Source organism: Phaenicophaeus curvirostris, chromosome 15 (genome assembly GCF_032191515.1).
Source record: "Phaenicophaeus curvirostris isolate KB17595 chromosome 15, BPBGC_Pcur_1.0, whole genome shotgun sequence".
Taxonomy (NCBI): Eukaryota; Metazoa; Chordata; class Aves; order Cuculiformes; family Cuculidae; genus Phaenicophaeus; species Phaenicophaeus curvirostris.
Genome location: NC_091406.1, coordinates 10,061,200 through 10,086,629, shown reverse-complemented (window position 1 = coordinate 10,086,629; position 25,430 = coordinate 10,061,200). Strand labels below are relative to the sequence as shown.

The 25,430-nt window shown below is 42.0% G+C and overlaps 1 protein-coding gene across 1 annotated transcript in view; it reads left to right on the top strand.

Annotated features, from left to right (window-relative positions):
• NSG2 (neuronal vesicle trafficking associated 2) overlaps positions 1–25,121 on the top strand; it is a 37,740-nt gene extending 12,619 nt beyond the window's left edge. The window contains exons 3-5 of the mRNA XM_069868920.1: positions 1,958–2,077; positions 21,557–21,667; positions 23,154–25,121. Coding sequence (XP_069725021.1) covers positions 1,958–2,077; positions 21,557–21,667; positions 23,154–23,345 — 423 coding nt within the window. The 3' untranslated portion in view covers positions 23,346–25,121. The remainder of the gene's footprint in view (positions 1–1,957; positions 2,078–21,556; positions 21,668–23,153) is intronic.
• The last annotated feature ends 309 nt before the right edge of the window (positions 25,122–25,430 follow it).

The window sequence follows — 25,430 nt, the reverse complement described above, 5'->3', positions numbered from 1 at the left end:
GGGTTTAAAAGCAGAGTGAGTGCAATTTCTGTATACTGGTTGGCAGATGTCGATGGCTGACATTCTGGAATTTACTGTATAGTGTTTATGAAAGGCCAGCAAGGAGGCTGGAAAGCTAGGGGCTAGCTGCATGGAGTCCTGAGTGAGAAAATGAGGTTATTGCTTGTTCATAACTCAGAGCTAACCTGGCCCAGCTTGTCCTGGATGGAGAGGGAGCTTTACTTTATCTGGTCCACAGTGTGCTGGGCTGTATTTCAGAGCAGAGTGGGCTTAGGTTCAATAGGAGGTTCAGAGTAGGGTTGGGGTTCATCCCATACCTCCTAAATCAAGGTTGTCCCCATGTGTTAGATCTTATCATCTGTGTTGTGTCATCAGAAATTCTGAGACCCCAAATGCCAATATGAATCTATTCTTTCCTTCTTCCCAAGTCTTAATGTTGAAAATGCTAGTGTAATAAATATTATTGAGAGGGATTCACTGAAGGATGTAAATATTCATCAGTCTTTAATTATTTGCATTTGAATCCAGAAAATTGGCTTATGACTCCACGCTGATTTTCTCTCACTGATTTTCACATGGCATTAAGTGCAGGAAGATTAAATACCTGGGGTTTTCTCCGGTCCAAACCAGACTTTGCTATCTTCATTTGGAAATAAATTCTTCATTAGCTGGTAACTGAACCTTGTGCATCACTTAATCTTTTTCAGACCTTCAAGACTTCTTGTTTCTAACAAAGAGCATTAGGATCACTCTTGTCGCTCTCATATGAACCATTCACCTCTTCTGGAGTATTTAATTTTCACCTTGGCAAGGCTGACAGCTGCATAGTCCTGCAGTTCAGAATGTGAGGCCAAAAAGCAGAAGTGTTGGTTCTGGGATCAAGAACTTTGATGTTCTTTGTGTCCTTTTGTGTTTAACCTATCAAAACCTTGCAAACCACACCAAGCCATTATATGCTTTGTGGATCTTGTCCCTGGGTTGGGAATCCTGTGTGGAAGCAGAGTGGAAGTGTGTGGTGACAACCACAGCCCCCTGCTTAGGGATGAGCTCCAGCTCTTGGTCAGTAATGAAGACAGGGCCATTTTGTCTTCTCTTCCTTGTTACAGCTACATTAAGATAATGTAGCTATGCTGGCATGCTCTCACATTGCTATTTTGCAGTATATGCTCATGGATGGGTAGCCGTTTAAGATCTTTGTGTATAATGGGATGGATATGCTTGGTCCTCTGAAGGGCTATTAGTTTCAGCGTACAGCCCTGATGCTTGTCCCCTCTGGGAGCAGCTGGCACTAGGTGTTACCTTTTCTGTGATTGCAGTGGGTAGATTTCACCCAAAATATTTAGAGTCATTCTAAGTTAAAAGGAAATTCAATATAGATTGGCAATGCAATGTTGGTAATTTGACTTTTCAGAAGCTACTTATGGCTGCTCCATTGGTGTGAACCACCTAATTTTTATACGATTAGTAGGACTTGGATGAGTCAGCAAATGACACGGAGATCTTCTGGGGAAAACCCAAGGTCATAGCATGAGATTAATATAGATAATATTGATAAGCTGGAGCCTAAATAAATGAGACACCAAATGACCTAAATGTAAATTGGCTTCAGTGGAACTTGTTAGGATGAGGCTTTTAGTAAGTGAGGCTCTTTAGGAGGGGCTGTTATTCTGCATGTTCTGCCTATTGAATATGATATAAAAATTATATGCCCAGACCTAAACAAAAGTGGATATTAACCATTTTGCTGTCAGTTATTTTAAGGCTCAATGTGTTAAGCTCACTGCCTGATGATTTATCTGTTTCTCTTAGTCCCTGAGTAAGGCTATAATAGGTTTGTGTTAACTTAACGCTTCTAAGGTACTTATGTAGGTCCAGGGCATAGTTTATATAGATAAGCTTAAATGACAAAAAAAAAAAGCTTGCATGCAGAAACCTTAAAAGTGTTGATGTTTTTCAGGTAATTGTGAAAACAAGAACAGAATATCAGCCTGACCAGAAGAACAAAGGAAAACTCAGAGTGCCCAAAATTGCTGAATTCACAGTCAGTTTCACTGATGGCGTAACAGAAAGACTAAAGGTAAGAAATGGTTATTCTGCTGCCTTCTGATGCAAATACCGTTCATTTTAAAATAACTGAATCAAAGTGACAGTGAAGACATAACAAATTTAACACTCCACTCATCACCAGGGTCAGAGAGAGACTTATCTACACGATTATAAGCTTTTTTTTTAACTTTTTTTTTTTTTAGGACAGGCATGAGAATGCCTTCACAAATAGATCTAAAGTAGGAAGCATTTTCTTTTTCACCAGAAAAAACTATGATAATATTTTTCCATCCCAAACTGAAAGTAAAACAGGTTTGAATCTTCTTTCTTCTCCAGCATTTGTGTTTATGAAGAATTAAAAAAAACCTCACAGTGAAGGTTGATTGAAAGTTTGTTTTGCCTTTTAAAAGTTCTTATGTCTTCTAGTCTAACAACCCTTTTCATTTTTTAAATAATTTTAGTTATATTATTACAGATTGAAAGCATTTTCAAACTGGATAAACAGATAGTAGACAAGTATCTAAGCATATCCTGTCCTGTAAGCAGTTTTGGTTCACGAGAATTGGAATTTTCTGATGAAAAATGTTTCCTTGAGAAATTTGCAATAGGCTTTACTTAATCATAGAAACTCACAAGTTCTTGAGTGCCCTCGGTTCCTGTTGACGGCAGCGTATTAGAATGTTTCAGTTCCTCTGAAGGTTAAACACCATGCACGGAGCAGCTAGTATTTTCCTTGAGAAGATATGGTGGTTTTCCTAAACCACATAGCATGTGGATGATAAAAATGTGAGATCTGATTTCACATTTCCAAAGTCAGAGGAAACATCAGTGATTTAAGTAGAAAACATGGAGGGTAAGCAGTGTCAGGCTGTAGTCCTCCTCCTTGAAAAGCTAGGAGGGGCTTATAAATTTTTTTGAAAGGGTGTCACCCTTGGGATTTAACAGGAATTGACTCAAGGGACTGAGTAGTCGTTAATTTGGCTCAGTTGTTCTCAGTTTTGCAAGAAATAAAAAAGTTTATAATTATTTTTCAGTAATTTACAAGAAAATGATCACTTTTAAAATTGTAATGTGATCCAGGAATATTTGTTACCATTCATCCTCAATAAACTTCAAGATAAAGCTTGTTCAACTTAGTGAAATGAGAAGTATTTAGCTGGTCTCTTCTGAAGCACGACAGAATGGCACCGTTTTCTGTTTTTTTTCCAGAAATTCACTAGCATATGCTTCACAAGGACAATTCTGTTGCTTTCATCCAGGATATTTAAAGCCATGATTTATTCTTAAGAGGTCTATGAAAGAATGTTTATGGCTTCTTCTTTTTTTGCCCTGTGAACATCGCATGCTTTGATCTAAGTTACTTAGCAGGAGCTTATGTGCTGTTGATTTTGTCTGAATTCTTCACTGATTTACTGCGTGCGTAGTACCTATTTACCAGCAATGGTGATTCTGTGTTGGAACCACTAGTAAAGTAAACAGCAAATTAGTCACAGTTAAAATCCCAGTCTTGGAATCCACAGCAGCCATTTTCCAGTATGAGCACTGTACAAATCGGAACCAACCACAATGTGCCTGAGAAACAACAGTTAATGCAGAGGCTCCTGGACGTGATGCGCTGGCTTGTGACCCACAGTAAATGGCTTTGATACTGTAAGTAATAGTGCATCGCTGGGTATTTAAAACTTAATCCTGCAGTCCTGAAAGGTCAGTGTAAGGCTGTTTCAATCCTATCAAAAGATCTGACCCTGTTATTTAAAAAAGCAATCAAGAACATCTCGTCCTGCATGCTGGAGGCCCATACGTTAGATATCTAGCTCATCCACTGCTATGGAGAAATCCCATTTCATCTACATCTTCTATGGGTATCTTGTTTTTCCACTCTTCACGCTCACAACTTGCTGTTGCATTCAAACTTCTCCTTTCAGTATATTTTTTCCTCTCCCCTTCCTGTTTTCAGTGCAGCTCTCCCATTGCTCTCACCGTGTGCACAGGGGAGCTGCGTGCCCAGCACTGGCAGAGGTTCAGGCTGCTTTTCCCTTTGCTGCGCGGTGGGGCCAGCGGTGGGAGCCTCACCTCTTCCCATGCAGCCTGGCAGCACGATATGTTTAATTTTTAAGCTATTTCCTTTCCCTAAAGTCCATATGATTTTCATTCTCTGCTCTTCAATGTCAACTTATTAATCACTCAGCCTCTCGTCTAATACTGGATAAGACTATAAGCCTCTCCCTGCCTGCTTTTCATAAGGCTTCCATGTATCATATTAAGTTTGTACTATTATTTCCTGACAAAAATGAGCTGAGATAATGGATAGTATTTCGTTACCTTTTGTACTTTTTTTTATTGCATCACATTTTTATACCAGTGCATATTTTTAGTGGAGTTATTAAAAACAGTGCCCTCTGGTTATAAACAGGCCTATTATCTGGTACTGATGAAATCATTTTGCTTTTGTTTTCTTATAAGAGGAAATAATAGTAAATACCTACCTCTTATTATCTCAGTTTGGCTACACTTTTAAAACCTTAAAAAAAAAGATGATGTAAATGAGATTATCATATACTCTTTTGCTGGCTGGTTGCTTTGTATAGCCTTCCAGTATGTGGTGTGTTGGAAATATCATCCACACCTCCTTGCTAACACACTGATTAAAATTAAAGTATTCCTGTATACTTGAGCTGGGCTGTTGGCAGCTCTGCATTGGCAGAAGCAATTAAATCACCCCATTGATTTCTGCAAGAGAAATGATGGAGGGAAAGGTAAAAAGCCTATCCAAGTGTAGATGGTTCATTGGTTTAGTGTACTCCAAATGCAGGAGATCTGTATGGGAAATGCACGTACAACTAGTTTGAGTCCACAGCAGTGCTTGAATTCAAGGGTTTTCATAGGCAGCAGTTATCATCCATTAAAACAGAAATATGGCAAAGTGAATCTCTATCATTCCTGAGTATTTATGGAAAAATGCTGCTGGGACTCCATGTTTATGACTGTGCCCTCCACCCACTAATAATCTCTCTGGAGGGGTTTTCAACTTTCCTGTTTTAGTCAAGGAAGTGCTTTTCTTTCCTTGACTTCTGGTCACTTGGTATGGGGATGTTCTCTGGGAAGAAGGAAACTCCTGTGAAGTTCTTGGTTTTTGGTTTTTCTTCAGAGTCATGTAGCTGCATTATACAGAAGAGCGGGGTCTCTGGGGGAAGTTTTGGGACCATATGAACATGGCAGTCAAATCCACAGATGCCCTTTATTCCGCCTTTTGGGTATCTTTTATTGAAGAGGCTAATGAATTATTAGCGAACTTTCCCGCATGAGCAAGCCAAAGCCAGAATCTAAGCTTATGCGTGCATATTTTTTCTTCCATCTTAGAACAGCACAGTTCTGAGTTCTTTAATTATGATAAAGAAGAGACTGTCCCTAGGCAACGGTTCTTATTTCACACTACCTCTTCCAGGAATTTTAGATAGCTTCTGCAACTTGTCACATCTCCTAATAGATGAGATTATGATTCTCTATAGCTCAGCACACAGTGTCCTGGAAGTTTGACCAATTAAGCTTATTCTTCAGCTGGATGAATCACCCCATACATACTTTATAACAAATGTTTAAATAGTTGTGTATAGATGGGTTACAAGAAAATGATGTTAAAATAGCGTTATGGTTGAGCTATCCGTACGTAAAAGAAATTTCTTTTATCATTTTACTCCTCCACAGAGAAGCAACAACATCATTTTTTTTCAGCTGACTGGCAATGATTTATAGACACTGCCTCCTTCAGGCAGTTTATGCCTTTTGAGTGTGCCCCTCTAGGAAGTTTTTGAACTGCAAAGATCTTATTTTGCAGTAATGATGTATACCAAGGTTTCTCGGTCTGGAGGGGAATACACTCTGGTGTTTGCCTTCCATTTTGTATGCTTTGAGGGTAGTGCATGTTACCATGCTTTGCCATCCAGTAGTGATGCTGAGGTACACTAGAAAAGGTCTGCAAATGTAATGACTCTACCGTAGAATTACATTGCTTTGTGGAACAACAGATCTAACCCTTTGCATTTGAGGTAGCGCTTACTGCTGATATCCCATGTTACAGCTTTTAAGAACAATCTCTCACATGCAAGTATCTTCAGCCTTGTGAGTTTCTTGCTCTTTTAGTTTTCAATAAGGTTATCCATTGAATGAAAAGTGGTGTTACTTCTGGAGGACAGTTTCCAATGACCTGGTCTGCTAACCAGTCCAGAAAACACAGAAGTCAACCAGAAGCATTTACAAGGTGAAGAGTGGGTTTCTACCCATTTCCTTGACTGTCACTTAGCTGGAGCTTGTGTTCAAGACATCAGCATCCTGCTTAAGAACAGTTACTGATGATTTGGTGCTTGATTCAATCAGGCCCAGTGAGTGTAGGTACACCTGTGCTGTCCCTGAGTTCACCCTGATTTTTCTATCTCCAAATAGCAGCGGAAAAGATACTGGTGTGCCCTTTCAGCATAGGCTTACAACATGGAGCACTGAGTTGACACACATAACTGCCTGTCAGTTACTGGTTTTGCACAAATTGCTCTCTTCATTATCCAGGTCAGTTCACGTGCAACCAGTTTGACCTCTGTTATCACTAAATGCCGTAGAGTTATTCATTGCTGCCTTTTCAGGGAGATATGATTTAATGAATGTTAGCTGGGTGATAGTTACCTACCATAGTTATCTGACTTCTCAAGTCACCCACAGTTCTTTCCTTTTCCTGGATCATTTTCTTAAGAAAGCTGAAGTAATTGATCTTTCAGAGTTGGAATAATTAAACAATGTACTAGTCTTTAAGAGAACAAGTAGGGAGTGGGTGTATGGGGGAGAAATTGAGATATTTAAGATGTTTGCTAGTGAGCAATTTATCTACCTGGAAAAATCATCTGCAAGTATCGAACATTACTTCACTGAAGAAGACTGGACACTTCACTCTTTTGCTCCAACTTGGCAAGATCCATTTTCAGAGTCACTGGCTGTGTAATCTGTTCCTGTTGAGTATGCAATGATAATGTATTTCTTATCATTAGATCAGCCCTGTCCTCCCTCCACCCTGAAATTACTCTGATACATGCAGATCCAGTATCCAGTGGATGTATTTATTCACCCACTTTTCATCAGGTTCTTAAAATATAGTGGAACGCATTCAGATGTTTCTGTTATTGAAATGCTCATACTGAAACAATTATTTTCCTCTAACCTAATGTGAAAGACTCAGAACAAAATCAGTTTGTCTTCAGCCACACCCTACAAAGCAGACATTGATGCAATAACTGTTCATTATCCAAATCAAGCCAGTATCTGAAACTCTTGGCTCCTAATTAGGAAAGATTTTTCTGGGCCAGGGCTAGGGCTTGATTTCCTGTGTTAACAGCTTTGCTGAAATGGAAGATGCTTCCCCTGCTTACACAACTAGAAACTGACCCATTGAATCCCTAGGGTGTTCAGTGAGGTCTTGTAGTGCAAGGATCCTCATGTGACAGATTGAAATTCAGAGGAAAGGAAAGTCCCAGGCTTAGAATCATAGAATAACCAGGTTGGAAGAGACCCACCGGATCATCGAGTCCAACCGTTCCTATTATACACTAAACCATGCCCCTTAGCACCTCGTCCACTTGTGCCTTAAACACCTCCAGGGAAGGTGAATCAACCACCTCCGTGGGCAGCCTGTTCCAGTGCCCAATGACCCTTTCTGTGAAAAATTTTTCCTAATGTCCAGCCTGAACCTCCCCTGGCGGAGCTTGGGGCCATTCCCTCTTGTCCTGTCCCCTGTCACTTGGGAGAAGAGGCCAGCTCTCTCCTCTCCACAACCTCCTTTCAGGTAGTTGTAGAGAGCAATGAGGTCTCCCCTCAGCCTCCTCTTCTCCAGGCTAAACACCCCCAGCTCTCTCAGCCGCTCCTCATAAGGCCTGTTCTCCAGCCCCCTCACCAGCTTTGTTGCTCTTTTCTGGACTCGTTCCAGAGCCTCAACATCCTTCTTGTGGTGAGGGGCCCAGAACTGAACACAGGATTCGAGGAGCGGTCTCACCAGTGCCGAGTACAGAGGGAGGATAACCTCCCTGGACCTGCTGGTCACACCGTTTCTGATCCAAGCCAAGATGCCATTGGCCTTCTTGGCCACTTGGGCACACTGCTTGTATGCTTGTGGAGTAAAGTGAGTAGTGGATCTTGGTTGCTTTCTTTCTGTAGGTAAGATCTGCTGAGATACGAGCTCAAGGTTTCTTGTGCAGTGCAGTGAGTTGCCGAGTGGCCTCTGGACTGCACTGTGAGCGTAGCTTTGAGAAATGCCTCATTTCCCTGAACGCATATATTTTTGTACCTGCACACCCTGCCCTTCTTTTTAAAGGACACACACGTCCCCATTGCAGCTCTGTAGGAGGGAACTCTCTCTTGCCCTGCTGCATGCACACCCAGCCCAAGACATGGCATCCTTCTCTGTCTGCTCCCCACCACTCCATCTTCCAAACTCCCCTTCCATGCCATGGCTCCTGCAAACTTCTCCGCAGGATGTTCTGCTTTCATCTGTAGGCTATTGCTTTATGCTGATAATTCTTCCTCTAAACTGCAAAGGAATGAATCCCAGAAAAATGGCACAGGGCTTTTCATTGTGCCCATTCAATAGCTAAATAAATTTAAAGATTCCTTTAATTGTTGAGTTACCACAGGCAGCAGTAACTCATAGAGAAAGCACTCCTCTGAGTGTGAGCAGGACAATTTTCCTTACTGCTTTTTAATACTAACAATAACAATGTTACCATGGCAACTGCCACATTGTATCTGTTATCTGGAAGATGCAGAGTGGCTGCTGAAAGATCCCATTACACTGACTAATGTGAGTGGTGCTCGAGAGTGGGAACACACTCTAATACACAGAGATTTTTCTCACTTTGGTAATAATTGCTGCTGTGGCTGAGATGTTGTTTCCAGGCTGCACAACACTTGGATTAGCTGTGTGATCCAGGAGAACAAGGGACAGATTGAAAGGAAATCAGAAACATGGCAGCAAAGAGGAGCAGTGGCCATAGCATTTAGGTGTCTTGCTGCACTGGCATAGGCATTGGGGGTGATACAGTGGTTTCCTTTGGGTCTTGCATTCAAAGAGGGACTTGGAGAGATGTCAGTATGAAGGGATTGATTTTAGAGGCTTATTCATTACTATCATCAGGCAATCTCCTTTCCTAGTGGGCTCAGATGCAGTGGGCATTATCTTCTCGCAGGGGTGGCAGCCAGCCCTCACTACACCTAAGTCTTCTACAGGCAGTGGTGGAGGGATTTGTCTCTGGAGCCCAAGCTTTGCCTTGTCTTTGGAGGCTGAATGTTTTCCACTGCAATGCAGAGAGTCACAGTTTCTCCATTTTCAAAAAGAAATACTGGCCAACCCTGCCTTGTCTCACGTCTACTCACATCTGGTGCAAACTAGCACCTGAGTGGATTCAGAGTCTCACTTATGGTGTGTATGAAAGGAAGTGAGAGATGTTGCTCATCATCTTTCTGCCTGAGCTCAGAAATCATTCGTTACCTCCTCTGGCTGTAATGGGAAGAGAAGCGAAGGGGATAGGTCATATTTGTCCTATCTGGTCTCACAGCTTGCGTGGAGGTAGATTGATGGAGCCACTTGTGATCATCAGTGACAATTCAGAGCTGTGATGATGAACCGAATGTGGCTTTGTGGCTCAGCTGCCAGAAAACAGATATTTCTGATCACGTCCCCAGGTATGGTATGGTACTATAAAGCCTGCAAGCTTTCCCCTGCCTCTGTAAGAGTCTGTGGTATCTCTAAGAGTTCCCAGCTGTACCTGGCCTTCTGGTACAGGTCAGGTCCAAAGAAGGTAAAGCCAGGAAGAGTTTCCATGCTGAAAACACACATACGTGAAGTATATTTTGATCTAACTAGAATGCTCAGTAAAACTGGGTTAGGGATTACTTAGCAAAGCAAAGGGAGAAAAAAACCAAACAAACATGGCTTTTATATGAAATGGATCATTCCTCAAAGTCTATTCTTGTTTTACATTCTTTGTAACAGAAATGCATACACATACTCTTTGGCAATGTCAGAAAATCACCTCAAATATATTTTATTTTTGACATCTGTGAGCACTGACAGAGTAATCAGCTGAAGAGATTTGTTCAGGGTTATTTTTTTCCTTTAATTGATTTTTGGAGAGAAGAAGAAAGTTAATTGCTCTGCAGAAAGTGTCTAAAAATGGAAGCCACAGAAAATATTCACATGACTAAGAGTTTATGGAGTAGGCCTGCTGAATCTAAATTCTCCAAGCCCCGATATATTGGAAGAAGAAAGAAGATACAGAGCAGAAACCTTAACTGAGCCTTTGCTTTGGAACAAAATGCTTGAAAAAGATTTTCACAAGTTACTACATGGAGATACCCATTCAGCTAGTTACAAAATGCAATTGCCGTTTCCATTTAGGCTGAATGATTTCTTACATTGCATTTTTGTCCTCAACAACACAATGCCATGTCTCATTCTGCCACTCTGGAGTAAACCCTTAGTTGCTGGGTAATTTTCTTGTCGGCTTTCGATGTGGAACGAATTTTGCTTAATGCTAGTTTGGCTAATGTAGCAAAAAGGACTGAATGGGATGGATGAGGAAAGAGTTTTCAACTGATGGAAGCCAAGATAAAGTTTATTGACTGTTACAAAATGGATTTAGAGTCTGTTAACCAAACCACATAGTGCCAAATAAATAAATAAATAAATAAATAACGAGGGAAGTGAAATGCTTCACATTCTCTCCTCTCCCCCACTTTATGTTTCATTCTCTCCCTTTATAAAGCAGTACAGGTTGTTGATTGAATGTTAAGCAGATCTGAGCTCCCTCTTGTTAGTACTTACAGACGTATTAAGGCTTTTGGGCAAGATCCACAGCTAATGGAACTGGCCTCATGCCTTTGAAGGTATCATAATCAGCTAGATTATTCATTTTTGTGTCTGTTTTTTAAGAGAGTAGCATTTGTAAGTAATTTACAGTGAGAAAGCTTCACATTGCTAATTTAAAATGGAAAGGCTTTTAATTCTTGTTACCCAGGGGACACTTTGCTCGCCAAATCCTCGCTTTGCCCTTGGTATGAAGCACCCACATAATAAGTTTTTTAAGAGAAATGAATGTACTGGACCATGCTGGCATATTACTAGCTTTATTTTCAGACTTGTGATGGTAGACATAGATGCTGAAATGCATGTGAATACATTGACCTTCTTGAAGGAACAAACTTCCAGTTGCATTTTTATAACCACAAGAGTGCACTGAACAAAGGTGTTTTAATTTGTGCAAGCTTGGCCTTTGATTTCATTTTATCTGAGAAGTCCATGGGACTGGGGATAGTTATCTTGTGTCCTGGTTTATGAAGAGCTTAAATTGTTCTGGGCATTTTTAAATCCAGTCTGTTGTTGTTGATGGCTGATGTGTAATGGTAGTGTCACATGTAAACTCAGAATATAAGAAGGTGATGGAAGAGGCAAATACACAAGAAAACAAGCTTGGATGAATACCATTTTGTATATTAGCCTAGTATATCAATACTCAAGTCTGAAAGGTTTGCTTTTAAATTGCCTTGCCCAAGGAAGAAGGTAATTTCAGAAAGCAAACGTCAGCTTTTCCCTGGAACCAGCCTGATCCTTGGCCAGGGGTAGTGTTGGTGCTGGGGTGGTTTTGCACACAAGCCTGAGAAAGCCAGGCTTTTGGAGACTTGGATGCTTAGAGCTTTGAGTGGATCTTACTGGAGTGTCTGTGAGTAGCAGTGGGGAGCAAGCTGTGGAGCTGGACTGCAGTGTGTGTTAGTTGTCAAAGAAAGCCAGCAGCAGAGCAAGGGACTCAACCTGCATTTCCCAGGTCTGTTGCCATGTGCTAATCCCTGGACCTGGTCTTTTTCAGGGTTTCTAACACTTTCCCTGTACAAAATCTAATGTGAGGGATGTAGGGAGAGGGGATGATTTTGCATGTATGAGACTCATCAGAGGTTGAGTCCTGAGGCAAAGTGAAGGCAAGGAGACATTTTATTGATGGCTTACCTTGTGTTCCTATTAATGCATTTATAAAGGGCCCTTGGTGAGCTAAGGCATCCATTGTCACATCCCATGTGAAGTGACCAGAGGAAGTGTCACAGACAAGGCTTTGCTCAATGCAGTGGGAAAGTGCAGCATGTCACTGATGGAGGCTTAGCTGTGGAGATGATGTATCTGTCTACTGCTGTCCCACTAACTGAAAAACCATCTCAAATAAGTGATCTGGGAGAAAGCCTCTTCCAGCATTGCTCAACTCATGAAACAGTATGTCGGGTGTTATTAGGACCATGGGTTTGGGAAGAAAAGCACCTTTATGAGCAGTGTTACTGAGTCACCCCACTTGTTTAATTTGCGGTTTTGCTTCTTTTCTTTTAAGGTAGAAGAGTAAGAGGGAAGGCTTATGATAATTGAAAAAGGAAGAATATATCCTTGTAGTAGGAGGGAGAAAAGACCTTTAAATACCTGTATGGTCTGCCAAAAAGGCCATGTATTTATTTGGTGTTCCTAGAAACAATATTATAGTATCTCAATATACCAGCCTACTCTGACGAAGGGCTTTTTAAATGGCAGGAAAAAATCCCAAACCAAACAGAGGTTTTTATTCATGTAAGTGGAATTTCGCTGATATTCAACGGTGGGAGCATCCTTATTGAAAATGACATTTTAGAACTTCCATAAGGAATGGAGGCTTGGAAACCGAGCCATGAATTTTCCATTCAAGGGGTTTGACTTGGCACAGAAAAGCATCATGCAGACCGCAGCTGGCACCAGACACAGTTAAAAAGATCTGAGGCTATTAGTGCCTAAAGAGCCACTAGAAATTATATTACATGATGGAGACTGGCTAATATAATTGAGCCAGCTAGTTATTGTGTGCATAATTTAATTATTTGACAAATTGCTTAGAGACATGATGTTCTTGTTCCACACTTACTGTGCTCACAGTATTACAAGCCACAGAGCAGAGGAATTGCTGGTGGTTATGTAGTCATCTCAGAAGATAGATGTTTCTTGTTAAGATGTGAAAACTTGGAGAGGTCCACTGGTGCTGTCGTGGTGGGGTGGTGAATGCAAAGATGCGTAGACCCAACAGGGATGTGGCTGGGATAGAAAATTGGCTCAGAAGCAGCTATTGCTGTTTCAATTGGATACTTTGAGGCTTTTGGGTGGCTGGAGAAATGACCCTTTCTTTTTTCTACTCTTGAGTTTTGGACTTTGATTGCTGGGCTGTGTGGGCTGAAAGGAACCCAGGAAGTAGTGAAGCAAATGTGAGATGTTTTTGGATCCAAAGAGTCTTCCATCCTCTTGGATAGTGTTCAGTGTTCTTGGGAGATGTCAGGCCAAATTGTTTTGTGGTTATGAATTCTATGATAAAGGACCAAAAAACCACCCCCATTTAAGTTCCAAGTAAGACGTCATGCATCACTGTGGAGTATTTTCCCATAGTATGTGACTAAGGACATTTCCCTCTTACAAAGCACCTCCTAAGAGATGTTGCTTAAGAATCTGTACACCATCTGGAATAAAGCTGCACCGTAGTAATAAAGGATAAATCCTACATCTTCTTGAACAGTACCAGGCTAATATGAAAACCCAGTTGTGTCACTTCTTTTCATTTAGCCTTTCAAAATTTCAGAGGCTCAACTATCACCATAAAATCAGCAAGATCAGCGACTTATTACAGAAAAATTGTTAAAAATCAGAAGTAAAATGCCATTTTTGAAGAAGTGCAGACTAATAATGTTTACCTCCAAAGCAGGTCAAGCTGTATAACAGGATCCTGGGCAATGCACTATATCATTTCTTTGGCTGGGTCTAAATAGCAGAGCAACTCTTCCTAGGGTGTATTTCAGAGTCCCCCTGGTTGATCTTTCAGAATGACCTGTCAGCCTGTGGCTCCCTCCCTGCCTACATGCCTGAGTTTTCTTACGTTAGCAGCCTGGATTGAAGTGATGGTGTGGTTCACACTGGGATTTCATCCTGGCGTACAGATGTGAGCTTGCCAGAATAGACAGATGGATATCTGTGAGTCTTTCACTTTAGCTGTAGCTTTCAAGTCAAGATCTAGTGTTGTCAATCTTACATTTAATTATCATCTGGAAGAAGTTATGGGATGAAGGGGGAAAAATTAACCTCCTGAATATTCACTGTCAAGCAGAGATCCTTGTTATGGCATCATGAATCTATGAACATATAGTGAGATGCCCTTACAGGTGAAATCTTTCTACTGAACAGCAGGACCTCTGGGACTGGCCCCGTGGCAAATGGATTGATGGTTTTGTGATTTTTTTTTCTTGCAAGCAAGTTGTCTAGGTTGTCAATGAATTGATAGTTTTCGAGGTGTAATTACAGGAAGAGCCTTGTTGCCTATCCAAGCATAGCTCTTATGCCCTTCTATGAAAACAGTTTTGGCAGAATTTCTGCCAGTTTTGTTTATGACAAATTTTGCTTCATTCAGAATCTTCAATTTCAAAGAGAAAATTAAAACCAAGAGAACTTCTTCAACCGAATTAGCTGTTAAAGATCACAAAATTTCCCAATACCCAGCAACACTGAAGGTATCTTGGAGAACCAGACATGGCATCAGCAGTGGCAGCCGTTCCTGACAACCTTGAATATGAGGAGGGAATATGCAGGAATGGACAGTGGCATCTGGCTGCTGAGGTTCCTGATTCCCATTACAGCTGCTAAGACTAGGAAAACTGCAGAATTTTATAGAGTTTTTTTCCATTTTAAGTGATCTTTACCTGGGAATTAAACTGATCTCCTTCACAGTAACACACAACTCTAAACTCTGAGAGCATTAACTTTTCTCTGAGCGCTGCGTGTCCAGCTGGTATTTCTATAGACAGCAATGCTTTTCCTGGCTGTGGCATCTTCTCAGCTGTGCTTCTACTTTGGGCATATATAAGCATCTATATTGTGTGCTCTGAGCAGTAAGAAAGCTGTCCAGAGTCACTTGTTTGCCAGGTTTAGAAAAAAAATCGTGCTTGATATCTAAAATGTGCCACCCACGCTGATGAAAATCCCTGCTTGCTAGCCTATCACAAGAGCTGCACGAGCACAGAAGAGATGTTCTGCACTATTTTCTTCAGGTAGGTTGATAGAGATCACATCATCTGTTTACACCCTGAGAATTGTTCCACTTATGTGGCAGATGGAGGGTGTCTTCAGATGCTCAGGTACCTGGGTCTTGTGCCTTGCTAACAAACAGCAAGTGGTTCTTGCTGAGTTCCTCCAAAACTAGACTGAATGCAGCTGGTTTTCCAGCAGCGCAGTGGTTTTCTAATTTAATTTTAGACAGCAGATTATAATGCTGCTGCATGAGTATGAGCAGTGATGGGATTGAGCTTTACTAGTGGAGCACAAAGATTGTAGTGCTGTACTGAACTAGCTGAAATTCGTTGTAATGAGCCAGAGGCAGATGTGTCAGGACAATGTATGAAAACCCCAAATGGACAATTTCTTACCTCTCTGAAAACATCTGAGCCTACAGAGTGTGCTTACTGATGTTAGTGTCCTGTAGGAAACTAAAGGAGATTTAGACACTTGATTTCCCTTGTTGATTTGGGTCTGAGTGACTGGTTCATGACGGAAAATACAATAATTTGGTGGGGGAAGAGGGCACTGCATCTTTTATTTTATTAAGCCTGTGGAGGCTCTCTGTATGAATGTCTAATCTTTTTGGGATCTTACTGAGCTCCTTCTGCCAACCATATTGTACAAAGCAAATTTGTTAGATTAATTGTGATTAATTTCATAGAATAATTGTAGTTTGGGTTAGAAAAAACAACCTTTTACTTCTTCAAATGGTGTTGTTTCACAGTTTTGTAGGATGTCTTCTGTGTTTCAGTGTGAGGTGGCTTGCATTCCAATGCCCATGCTATTTTCTCTCTCTATCCAATATTTTTTTTTTACCATTTGTATGCTTGGTCCTCACAGTGTGTGACACCATCAGCGGTGCCTGTGAACAAAACGTAAAGGTGGAATGACAAGCCCTGACACCAGGGCCATGATTTTAAGTTATGTTCCTCCAGCTGCTAGCGCAAGTAATATGTGCCTTAAGTGGGGAAAAAACTGCACCCTCCACAACTCACCAGCACAGGTTGGATACTGAATACTAATAGAGAGCCGTCTGCATCCAGTCCCCACTGGGAAAAAAAATATTTGTCAACTCAGTTCAAACAGTGCATAAATTTGAAGGAACTGCCATCTGCTGTCAGACCCTTCCCCCTCTTACACTGCTTGAAAAATCCTTCCTTATGAATTTCTGCTCTGTGCAGCAGTATTCCCATCAGCCTCTGTTCAGGATCCACCTTTCTCTGCTTCCTTTTTTCTCCCAGGTATCTCCAGAGAGTTCAGGTTTCCCAGGACTGCAAGGCACTGAAAGCCTTACTGGTTTGTGTGACAGTTAGGTCCAGCCCAACACTGGTTTATAGCTATCTGCAGGCTCTGTAGCTCAGCAGGTTATCAGTGTTGTTGTCAAAGCCCCTAAGGCTCAATTTTTGGAGGGACCAGCAGCTCCCAGCTCTTGTTGACTTCCATAGCGAGTGAAGGGTACCCAGCCTCTCTGAAATAAGAGCATAAACCAGAAAGTCTTTGCAATAAGGAATAAAAATTTAGAAACCTTGCAGTGGAAGTGACTATTAAAAGAATGCCCTGCTGTTTGGATGTGGCATTGCTCTCTGGTTTGCTTTTAAATAAGGCTTTTCATTGTAACTAGAAAGGGAAAAAGAGAATTTTAGATTTAAAAAAAAAAAAAAATCCTGAGCAGCTGTTGAACTGAAACAGAGTAGGAAGGATACTTGGATGGAGAGCATGAGAGACAGGTTAACTGGAGCAAAACCTAGTGGCAACTTATGTCCTGTTGCTTTGTGAGGCCACTTTTTTTTTTTTATCTAGGCTGTTGTGAAAAATGTAACGTGTACTTCACCTACGGGAAAAGTGGGAAGAACCCAAGCCAAGTGTGCTCTTAGTAGTAGGAGTCTGACATCATTTTTCACGGATGTTCCGGTTCTCCTTCTGTGTTTTGTGGAGGATGGGGAGTTTTTTGGTGTTGTAATGATGTTCACTTTTCTCCATTCAAACAGATGCTCCTCTCTTAAGGGAACCTTTGGGAACCGTATAAGACTTTGGGGAAGGGGAGGGTGAATCCCCCCCTTCTTTTACCCACTCGAGCAGTCACATGTGACAGATTCATGCCTGCAGCACTCCTAGGTTTTATCTGCTCACTAAATTTTATTTCCCCTCTGTGAGTGTTTATATTGCTTAGAGGCTGCCAAGGTTCATGTTAATCATAAAAAAAAGTGGAGGTTTATTAGGTATTGCAGCTCTGTGATTCTTTGGTGTTTGAATGTTAATGAAGCTTTGTATGCTCTGATGTAGCTAGAGAGGTGGATCTTAGCTTTGGTGTGGCAAAATAACCCGGGGTGGATTTTTGTTCGCTTTCCTCTGGGTTTTAACATCTTGGGTGACATTTCATCCCAGAGCAATTTTACACTGTGTATCATCACGTGTAATATTGTGTTACGCTGTAATTTTGCAAGTACATGAAATTGTGGTAGGGAGGTGAGAACAGGCTCAATTACACCCCGGAGGGAGAGGAGAGCTCAGTGGAAGGGACCTGCTCCCGGGAGGTAATGAATTGGGTGTCAGCACTTTGCTGAAGCAGAACAACAGAGCGGAGGGGAATTCATTATTTTTAGGGGCTCAGTGGGCAGACAAGAAGAAAGTAACCAGTCAAATCACATTAATAATGGACATTTCCATAGGCTATGCATGTACATGAGATTTAACAAAAGAAGGAACATTCATTCTCTCTCCAGACAGCTCGGTTCTTTCTTTTTCTGCAGGCTAAAGGAAACTTGGCCATTTTAACTGCCTCAGAGTGAGAAGCCTTCAAAGCAACTTCAGTGGCAACACTTAGGGAAAGCAGGCACAGAGTCATTCTGGGTGAGGGAGACATCCCACCGTTCAGGGATATTGGATATTCCCTTTTTACCACCCTTTATCAGAGTGCAGTCAGCCCTGAGAAATCACTCTGGGACTGAGGAAACAGGGATGCAGAGGAGGAGAAAGGAACCAGGTCGACGTTAGGGCAGGGCAAATCGTGCATGCAGGGTGTGTGCGTCCTGCTGGTGCGCTGCTCTTGCTGACCTTGATGATGAAGATTGTATTTACTAAAGAAAGGTAGAGGATGAGCAGCTTCTTATTGCATGGCAACGAGAGGTATTTCCTCACTGAGTTACACTCTACGTATTCCTGGTTGGGATTTTGTGTAATTTCATTGCACTTTGTCTCTTCCTTTGCCCTGAGCATAAATTTGTTCCTTCAGGTTAACCTAAGCAAGGTTTCTTTTTTTCACTCTGTACTGTATTTAGGACAGAGTACCCAAACTGGAGGGCTGAGCCTTTCTTATTTTCTGAATTTCTAGCCAGGGCTGCTTTCTAAGCATTGGCTTTGGTATAGTAAGGTATAAATCTTGCTTTAGTGCCTTCAAACTAACCTCAAAGGGGACATGTGTCTTTGTCATCTTCGTATTACTACACAAGATGTTATCAGAAGAAGTACGAGGCCTAGCATGCTCCTCTTCTAGATGGGGAAGAGTTAATGGACACTTATTCCACGGGGGAAATGCTCTTCCTCATTGGCCTCCAAGAGCTTGGTTGTGATGCTTCTTGTTGGAGATGGGTCTTTTTCCCAGGTCTCCTATTGGAAGAAGTAAACAGTGTTACCCTACTTAATCTAGGAAGACTCTCCTTTTGACAAGGCATTTCCAAAGTGACATTTTAACTTTTTTTTCAGATGTAATATGACTTCTTTTTGGGGCAGAAATCATGGCAAATTCTATTTTCATCTCCCATTAAATCTAACTGAGATTTCTTCCTCTTCAGCACTATGAAAAGGGACATGCCTTCCCCAGGTTGGGAACCCATGGGTTACCACAAAGCTGGTCTGAAACGTTTCCATTCAAACTTGCAGGCAAATGTGCTTTGATGGAGAGGAGGTGGAGTCCATATTTTCTTGGTCAGACTAGTGCAATTCATAGATGTAACTGTATTCATTTTCTACCAGTTACCTTTTCAGCACACCAGGACTCTTACACATGTTCTCTGATGAGATCCAGTAGTAAGTGCTTCTCCCTTTGCAGCTGCCTCTTGCTTAATTGACCCATTTTGCAGCAGATTAGGCCCCAAGGAGAAGGTTAATATGAGCAGTTATTCTAAAAGGCGGGTTGGAGCTTCATGAACTTTTCATCATTGGAAAAGCCTGTTAACCCCTATCTTCTTGCCTTTTTATACTTTATTCTAAAATACTCTAATTTAACAATGAACTTATGAACCTCACCTGCTTGATATAGTCTCCACACCTTTCTCTTCCTTGAGTTTTAGACTGGATATGTTGGGTCAGATTTAACACCATAAGCGCAGATTTACCTTCACTCTTTCTTTTGTCTTAAAACAGCCTCCAAAATTCTATCTCTGGATCTTGCAGCATTGCAGGTGGCATTGCCAGAGCTTCTTTAGCTTCTCTGAGCAATAGTCCTAATGTGCTATGTGACATGTAGGAATACATCTCAACAGGCAGTGTGCATCTTTCTGCAGGACTGATGAGAGTGAGAAGTCTTTTCTGCAGTGCAAGCAATTACCGTGGCCTGTTTGCGCCTGTGCAGGGATTGCATATTGTATAGGTTCTCAGAATTACAGCTGTTACTATAACCAGCAGAGAGAATTAAATCAAAATTCAGTGTGAACCAATATTAAGCAATGACAATATCTTTATTGATATAGTATTACTAGTATTACACAATATTATAGTATCATATTGATGAATTCTGGGATGCGGCCAGCTTGCTCTGTATTAGCTGCTGTTTCTGACAAGCCTGTCTACTAGACAGTAGGAATTACCTGTCTGTTTCCCCACTTTCAACCATCATCAGTCTTCTATACATTAGCTAGGGAACAACTTCTGCCTGCAGGCAGGAACATTAGCCAGAGGCAGGCAGTCTGTGCCACATCCTGCTATAGTGGCTCTCGAAGCTTCTCCTGTGGTGGTGGGAAGGTAGGAAGGACTCTGATGCAAACAGATTGAAAGTGTGAGTAGGAAAAAGCCTCGTTGATTGCTATCCCTGTTGTGAATCCACGCCTGACTTCAAACTTTGGCTGTAGGAACTTCCTCAGTGTGAGTTTTCCACAGGCTCACCGAGCACAGGAACACTGCAGCCCCTTTCCCAGGCAGGCAAACATCCTGAAAAAGGTATGTTGCTGGTAACCAGTACCAGTGAGCCAGAGCAAGCTGGGAACCTGCTGCTGCCTCCCTGTCCGTGATGCTGCTGGCCATGCAACAGCTATAAATGTTTCCACTACTGCTGTTCCCACCCCCATTGTCTCTGTAAGCGAGTTCATTTGATTAGGAACTCTAGTTTGCATGGCAAACCTGGAGCTCAAGGGGTTATGATATTTTTTCATGCCAATCCAGATTAGTGTGAGACAGCAGTCTCAGTGGGATGGGTTGCTGTAATTTAGGCAGTAGAAGTCCAGAGCCTTTTATGATCCATTTTCTGAATTACCAGCTGGGATGAAGAAAGCTTTGGAGAAGGGGAAAACAAAAGTGCATTTGGGCCCCTTGCACAGGTCCTTAGTGAGGACACAGCTCAGCTAAAATTGAGGATCAGGGCCTCAGTCAAGACATCTGAATAGGGCCAGGACACTGGCTGTTGAATGAACAGTTTATGAGGGACCTGGAGAGAAAGGAGCTGCAGCAAAGAAACCGAATAGTGCTGCAAAGTAACCTTCTTGGGGATGAGAAGAGAGGCAATAATTGAACTCGAGAGGGTGTTGTGTCTGGTACCTCCAACCCCAGCATTTGCTCTTTGGACGCACTGCAGAATTTACAAGCTGGCTTTGTCAGTGGTTGAGTTATTCTCCTTTTACAGCTTTGAGAAATAGTAAAGAATCCACTTTCTCCTGCCCTCGCTTCTGCAAGGCACAACTTAGGCTTGTTGCATTGCCTGGAAGGCCCACAAGATGTGTGCTACAAAGGCCTCGTTCTTCTTAGATGCTCACCTACCTCTCCTATCAGAAAAGCAGGATCTCACCATGCTTGTAGGGCAGCTTATCTACTCAGATCAGACCCCGAATGTGGACTGTGGATTCTGGCAGATCCTGCTGAGCCAGCAGAAGATGATGATGGTTGGGAGGCTGGGAATGCAAAGCCATGGAAAACACAAAATGCCTCAGCAAAATCCATACATTTACAAGGCGTTAAACATAGAAATGTGCACTCCTGAAAGGGTATGAAAGTAATGCGAGAATTCAGGGATATTGGATCTCACATTCATTCAATTACCATGCTTAGTTAACTACTGCACAGTGGAGTGAAGACTGCAGTCTGTTAGATGGCTGTTGCTATAAGTCATTTAATTATGAGGTTGCTCATATGCCATTTTAACATATGTAGAGTAACATTATCCCTCTTTTGTAGGTCACTATTCTCATAAGTCTGGCTCTTGCCTTCCTTGCCTGCATAGTGTTTCTTGTGGTATACAAAGCCTTCACTTACGACCACAGTTGCCCAGATGGATTTGTTTATAAGGTAAGAAACTTCAGATGGATGAATTGCCTGACATAATGATAGACTATAATTGACTACATGGTTACAGCCTAGTCTGCTTTTTTGACCAGGCCAAACGGAACATTTGGCAAGAATGTGTTGAAATGGGAAAAGTGTTCTGGGAAATGTGGACTTGCATCTGCCTCCATCAGCTACTGTTACACTGTAATTGCTGGGATTAGCATTTGGTGAACACTATAGACAGATGTTCAGGAACAATCCATGATATTTGTGAATGGATTTATTGCAGCTGGAAACTCACATTTGCTTCCCACACGTTCAAGTTACTGAGGTTTACTGGCACATGTTTTAATGCAAAGCAAGCTCCTGGAGTGCTGGCACATGTGTCCTTTGTGAGGAAATCCGAATTTCCCCATGTAGTTCATTTTTAGGTGCTTCTGAGCCTCTATCAAGAATGAAACCATAGAACTTAATTGCAAAAACCCTGCTGCCTAGTGATTTTATATTGAATGTTCAGGAAGAGCTATTTGCCTGGTCTGTTGAGATTTTAAAGAAAAAGTTTGCAAAATAGTAAAATAGTTCATCGACTCCTTACTGTGAATAAACTCATAAACCCACACTGGTGATAGTCTGTGGGCTGGAAAATACAGTAAGGATGTTGGTGTATTAGTCATTGTGAATTATTCTCTTAGGATATATAAAAATTAAGTTAGGATGGAGTCATGAATTTCAGAATCAGATCCAAACCTGAGCTTCTGAAAAGATCAAATGTTTTGCACTCAGATTTCAGCCATTGAACTGGGGTATCTCAAAATTTAATCATAATTGTACCTGGGACCCTTTGTATCCTTGGTGCTACTTTGACATTTGTTACCATTTGTCCACTTCTTTTACAGCTGTTGCAAAGTGAACTGTTTCATACGTGCAGTTCTTAGTGGAGATGCAGGGGCAGTGCAGTGTCTGCACAAAGAAGAAGCTCTGACAAGGGCTGGGCAGTTGGTCTATGCTCCCTACTATCCCTAACCAAGGTGGTTGTTCTACAGGTCTGAGATAACAAACTATAACAGAGCAGCATGTAAGCAGCTTACTCTGCCTCTGTCCGTCCTCTGCTTGCCTGAGGATTAATTCCGCTTTGCTTTACAGAGCTTTCAGTCCAGCACGTGAAAAGAGCTGCTCAGTGAGGACTCCAGCAAGGGGTCTCAGTCTCTGTGCACGCCAGTAACGTACCAAACTAGTCAGATCTCCATTTTACAGTCCCCATTTCCCATCCACAGACCTGCAATCAGGGTTGCCATTAGCAACAGGTTTTGAAGTCTGCTGCCCGACTCTAAACTTTGTGCATTCCCATGGTGCTGAAAGGCAGTCGGGGCTGCACAGCAGATGGTCTTGCTACAGCAAGTCTGAGTCAAATGTCACTCCTGCAAACAGTAACACCGAGATTTTTAAAGCGAGAACCTGAGGCTGATGGGACCACCCTTTACCTCTCTTGCTTTCTCCTCCTTTCCAGCACAAGCGGTGCATCCCAGCCTCGCTGGATGCCTACTACTCCGCACAGGATTCCAACTCCCGGGGCAGGTTCTACACTGTCATCAGCCACTACAGCATGGCCAAGCAGACCAGCTCCCGGGCTGTATCACCCTGGCTGTCTTCAGGATCGGTAAACCACGAAGCCAAGGCTGCCAAGACAGAAGGTCATTAAAGTTAACAAGCGGTGACAGGCAAATTGGGAGGGTGGGGGGACAACACCATGTCTATACTGCATTGCTCTAGCTGAGGGTGCTGTGCTAACAGCATGACAGGAATAAATTAAACCCAAGTGCAGGAGTCATCTTAATGGTTATTTCTTTTCGTGCATTGTTCTCGTTGATTTGTAACTGAGTCGAGCTCTTGTACAAAGGCATGTTTGATGTTGACTGTACCTTACAATGTAAAAATATTTTTAAATCATTGCTTAACTATTTGTTAGAAAAAGAAATTAAAAAACAAAAAAAGCAAATTAGATAAACAGCCAGAGAGGATAAAAGCAGCAAAGAGAATCCCGCAAAGTTTTATCATTGCTGGAAAGCTGTGACGTGGCTTAACATGCAGTGAAGGAACAGCTGAAATCCTTTCGAGAGAAAGGGTAGAGAGAACCTGTTACAAAGAGATTGTGATGTTGTTTAGCTTGCCGAAGGGGGGGATATGTTGCTGTCAAATTGAATCTAGCATCGGTGTTCATTTTCTGATAGAGGAATACAAGCATCCCCTCTTCCCTCAAACATATACACGTGCAAACACACCCAGCCCTGCACAGTGACTGAAGTAAGTCCAGAAAGATCCCAGCATCTGTAATGAGTCCTCACTGTGCTGGTTATCTTGGCTGGGCTCCAAGGCTGAAATCCCAGTAGGTGCTTGGATATGGAGCCAGGTAGAAGCAGACAAGGGGCTGCCATGGTGAAATAGAGAATATATTTCTGAGCATAGAGCTAGGATTCAGGAGATCAGGGCTTTATTTCTGCTGCTGGCACTGATTTCCTGCATGACTTTTGGCTAGTTACATAAAGCTTCATCCTTTGGGACCTCCCCCCCCAGGGTCATCAAGAGAAATAAATTAAGGAGCCTCTCAAGAGTGGTGATAGTATAGAACAGTATTAAGCCCATAATAACTTTTCAGCCCATAATTTTCCCTCACCCATGAAATGAGATGCTCCTGCTTCCCTCCTTCAACTTCAGATACTTTAGTATTTAATGTCATTTTAGGTAATTAGAGAGCGATGGCCGTAGCATGCTCTCAGAGTACGAGGGTTCCATCAAATCTCTGCTTGCCAACACAGACCAGACCTCAAGCTTAATCTAAATCTGGCCAATATAAAAAGTCATCTCCCCACAAATGGAAATGGTAATTTGTGCAGACTGGTGGGATTATGTTTGTATTTTTAAAAAAAGGATTTTCTTTTTTCAGAGCTGCAAGCCATTGCTGCAAAGCAGCTCTGCTCCTTGGTGGCACAGAGAGGGTGAGATTGAGTGGCAGGAGGAGAGTGCACAGGGAGGGCAAGGTTCACATTTGACTGAGGCTGCTTTTTCAGATATGTGGCTAAACTGGGATGGAAATTAGTAAATGGTCCCTTCTTCCCCTGCATTAGGCAGTTTTGTCCTCCATTTCGCATACATAGACACTAGAGGATGTAAATGAGGGCAGAACTCCTCAGTCCTAACAGGCATCATGATAAATAACTGTATAGTGTAGCTAAAAATGTAGTGCCAAATTCCATTGTCTGATCTCCTATCCTTCCTTCCCCTTCCACCTGTAAATTCATTTCTCACTCAAAATGTACAAACCACCCTTTCCACCAACAATCAAAACTCCAGCAAACCACTGAACAGTTTATAATTTTGTGGTGTATTTTTTGTCAGTAGGTAGCAGAGACTGAAGTATTTTTTGGTGTAATTCTTGAACTTTTCTGACGGGATTAAAATAAAGCTAGATGTGACTGAGTGTTGCTGTGCCTCTGGCAAGTTATTTTGGCGACTCGTGCCGTGGGTTGGGAGGTGGTGGGTAATGATGTGTGTGTGCCTAGTGCTGCAAAGTATGGCTGTAGCAGAGAATGCACCTTTGCACGGGACTTGAGATGACTGACTTTCAGGAGGCATTTTCAGAGCCTGCTATTTTCTCCTTTAATAGCTGGGAGTTTATACCCTCTGTTCCTGCCCATTTTTTCAGTTGCAAATAGAAAAATAGTAATTAAACCCAAACTTCTATTGGTGATTCTTCACTTTACAGAGGGACTTCCACACCTTTCCCATT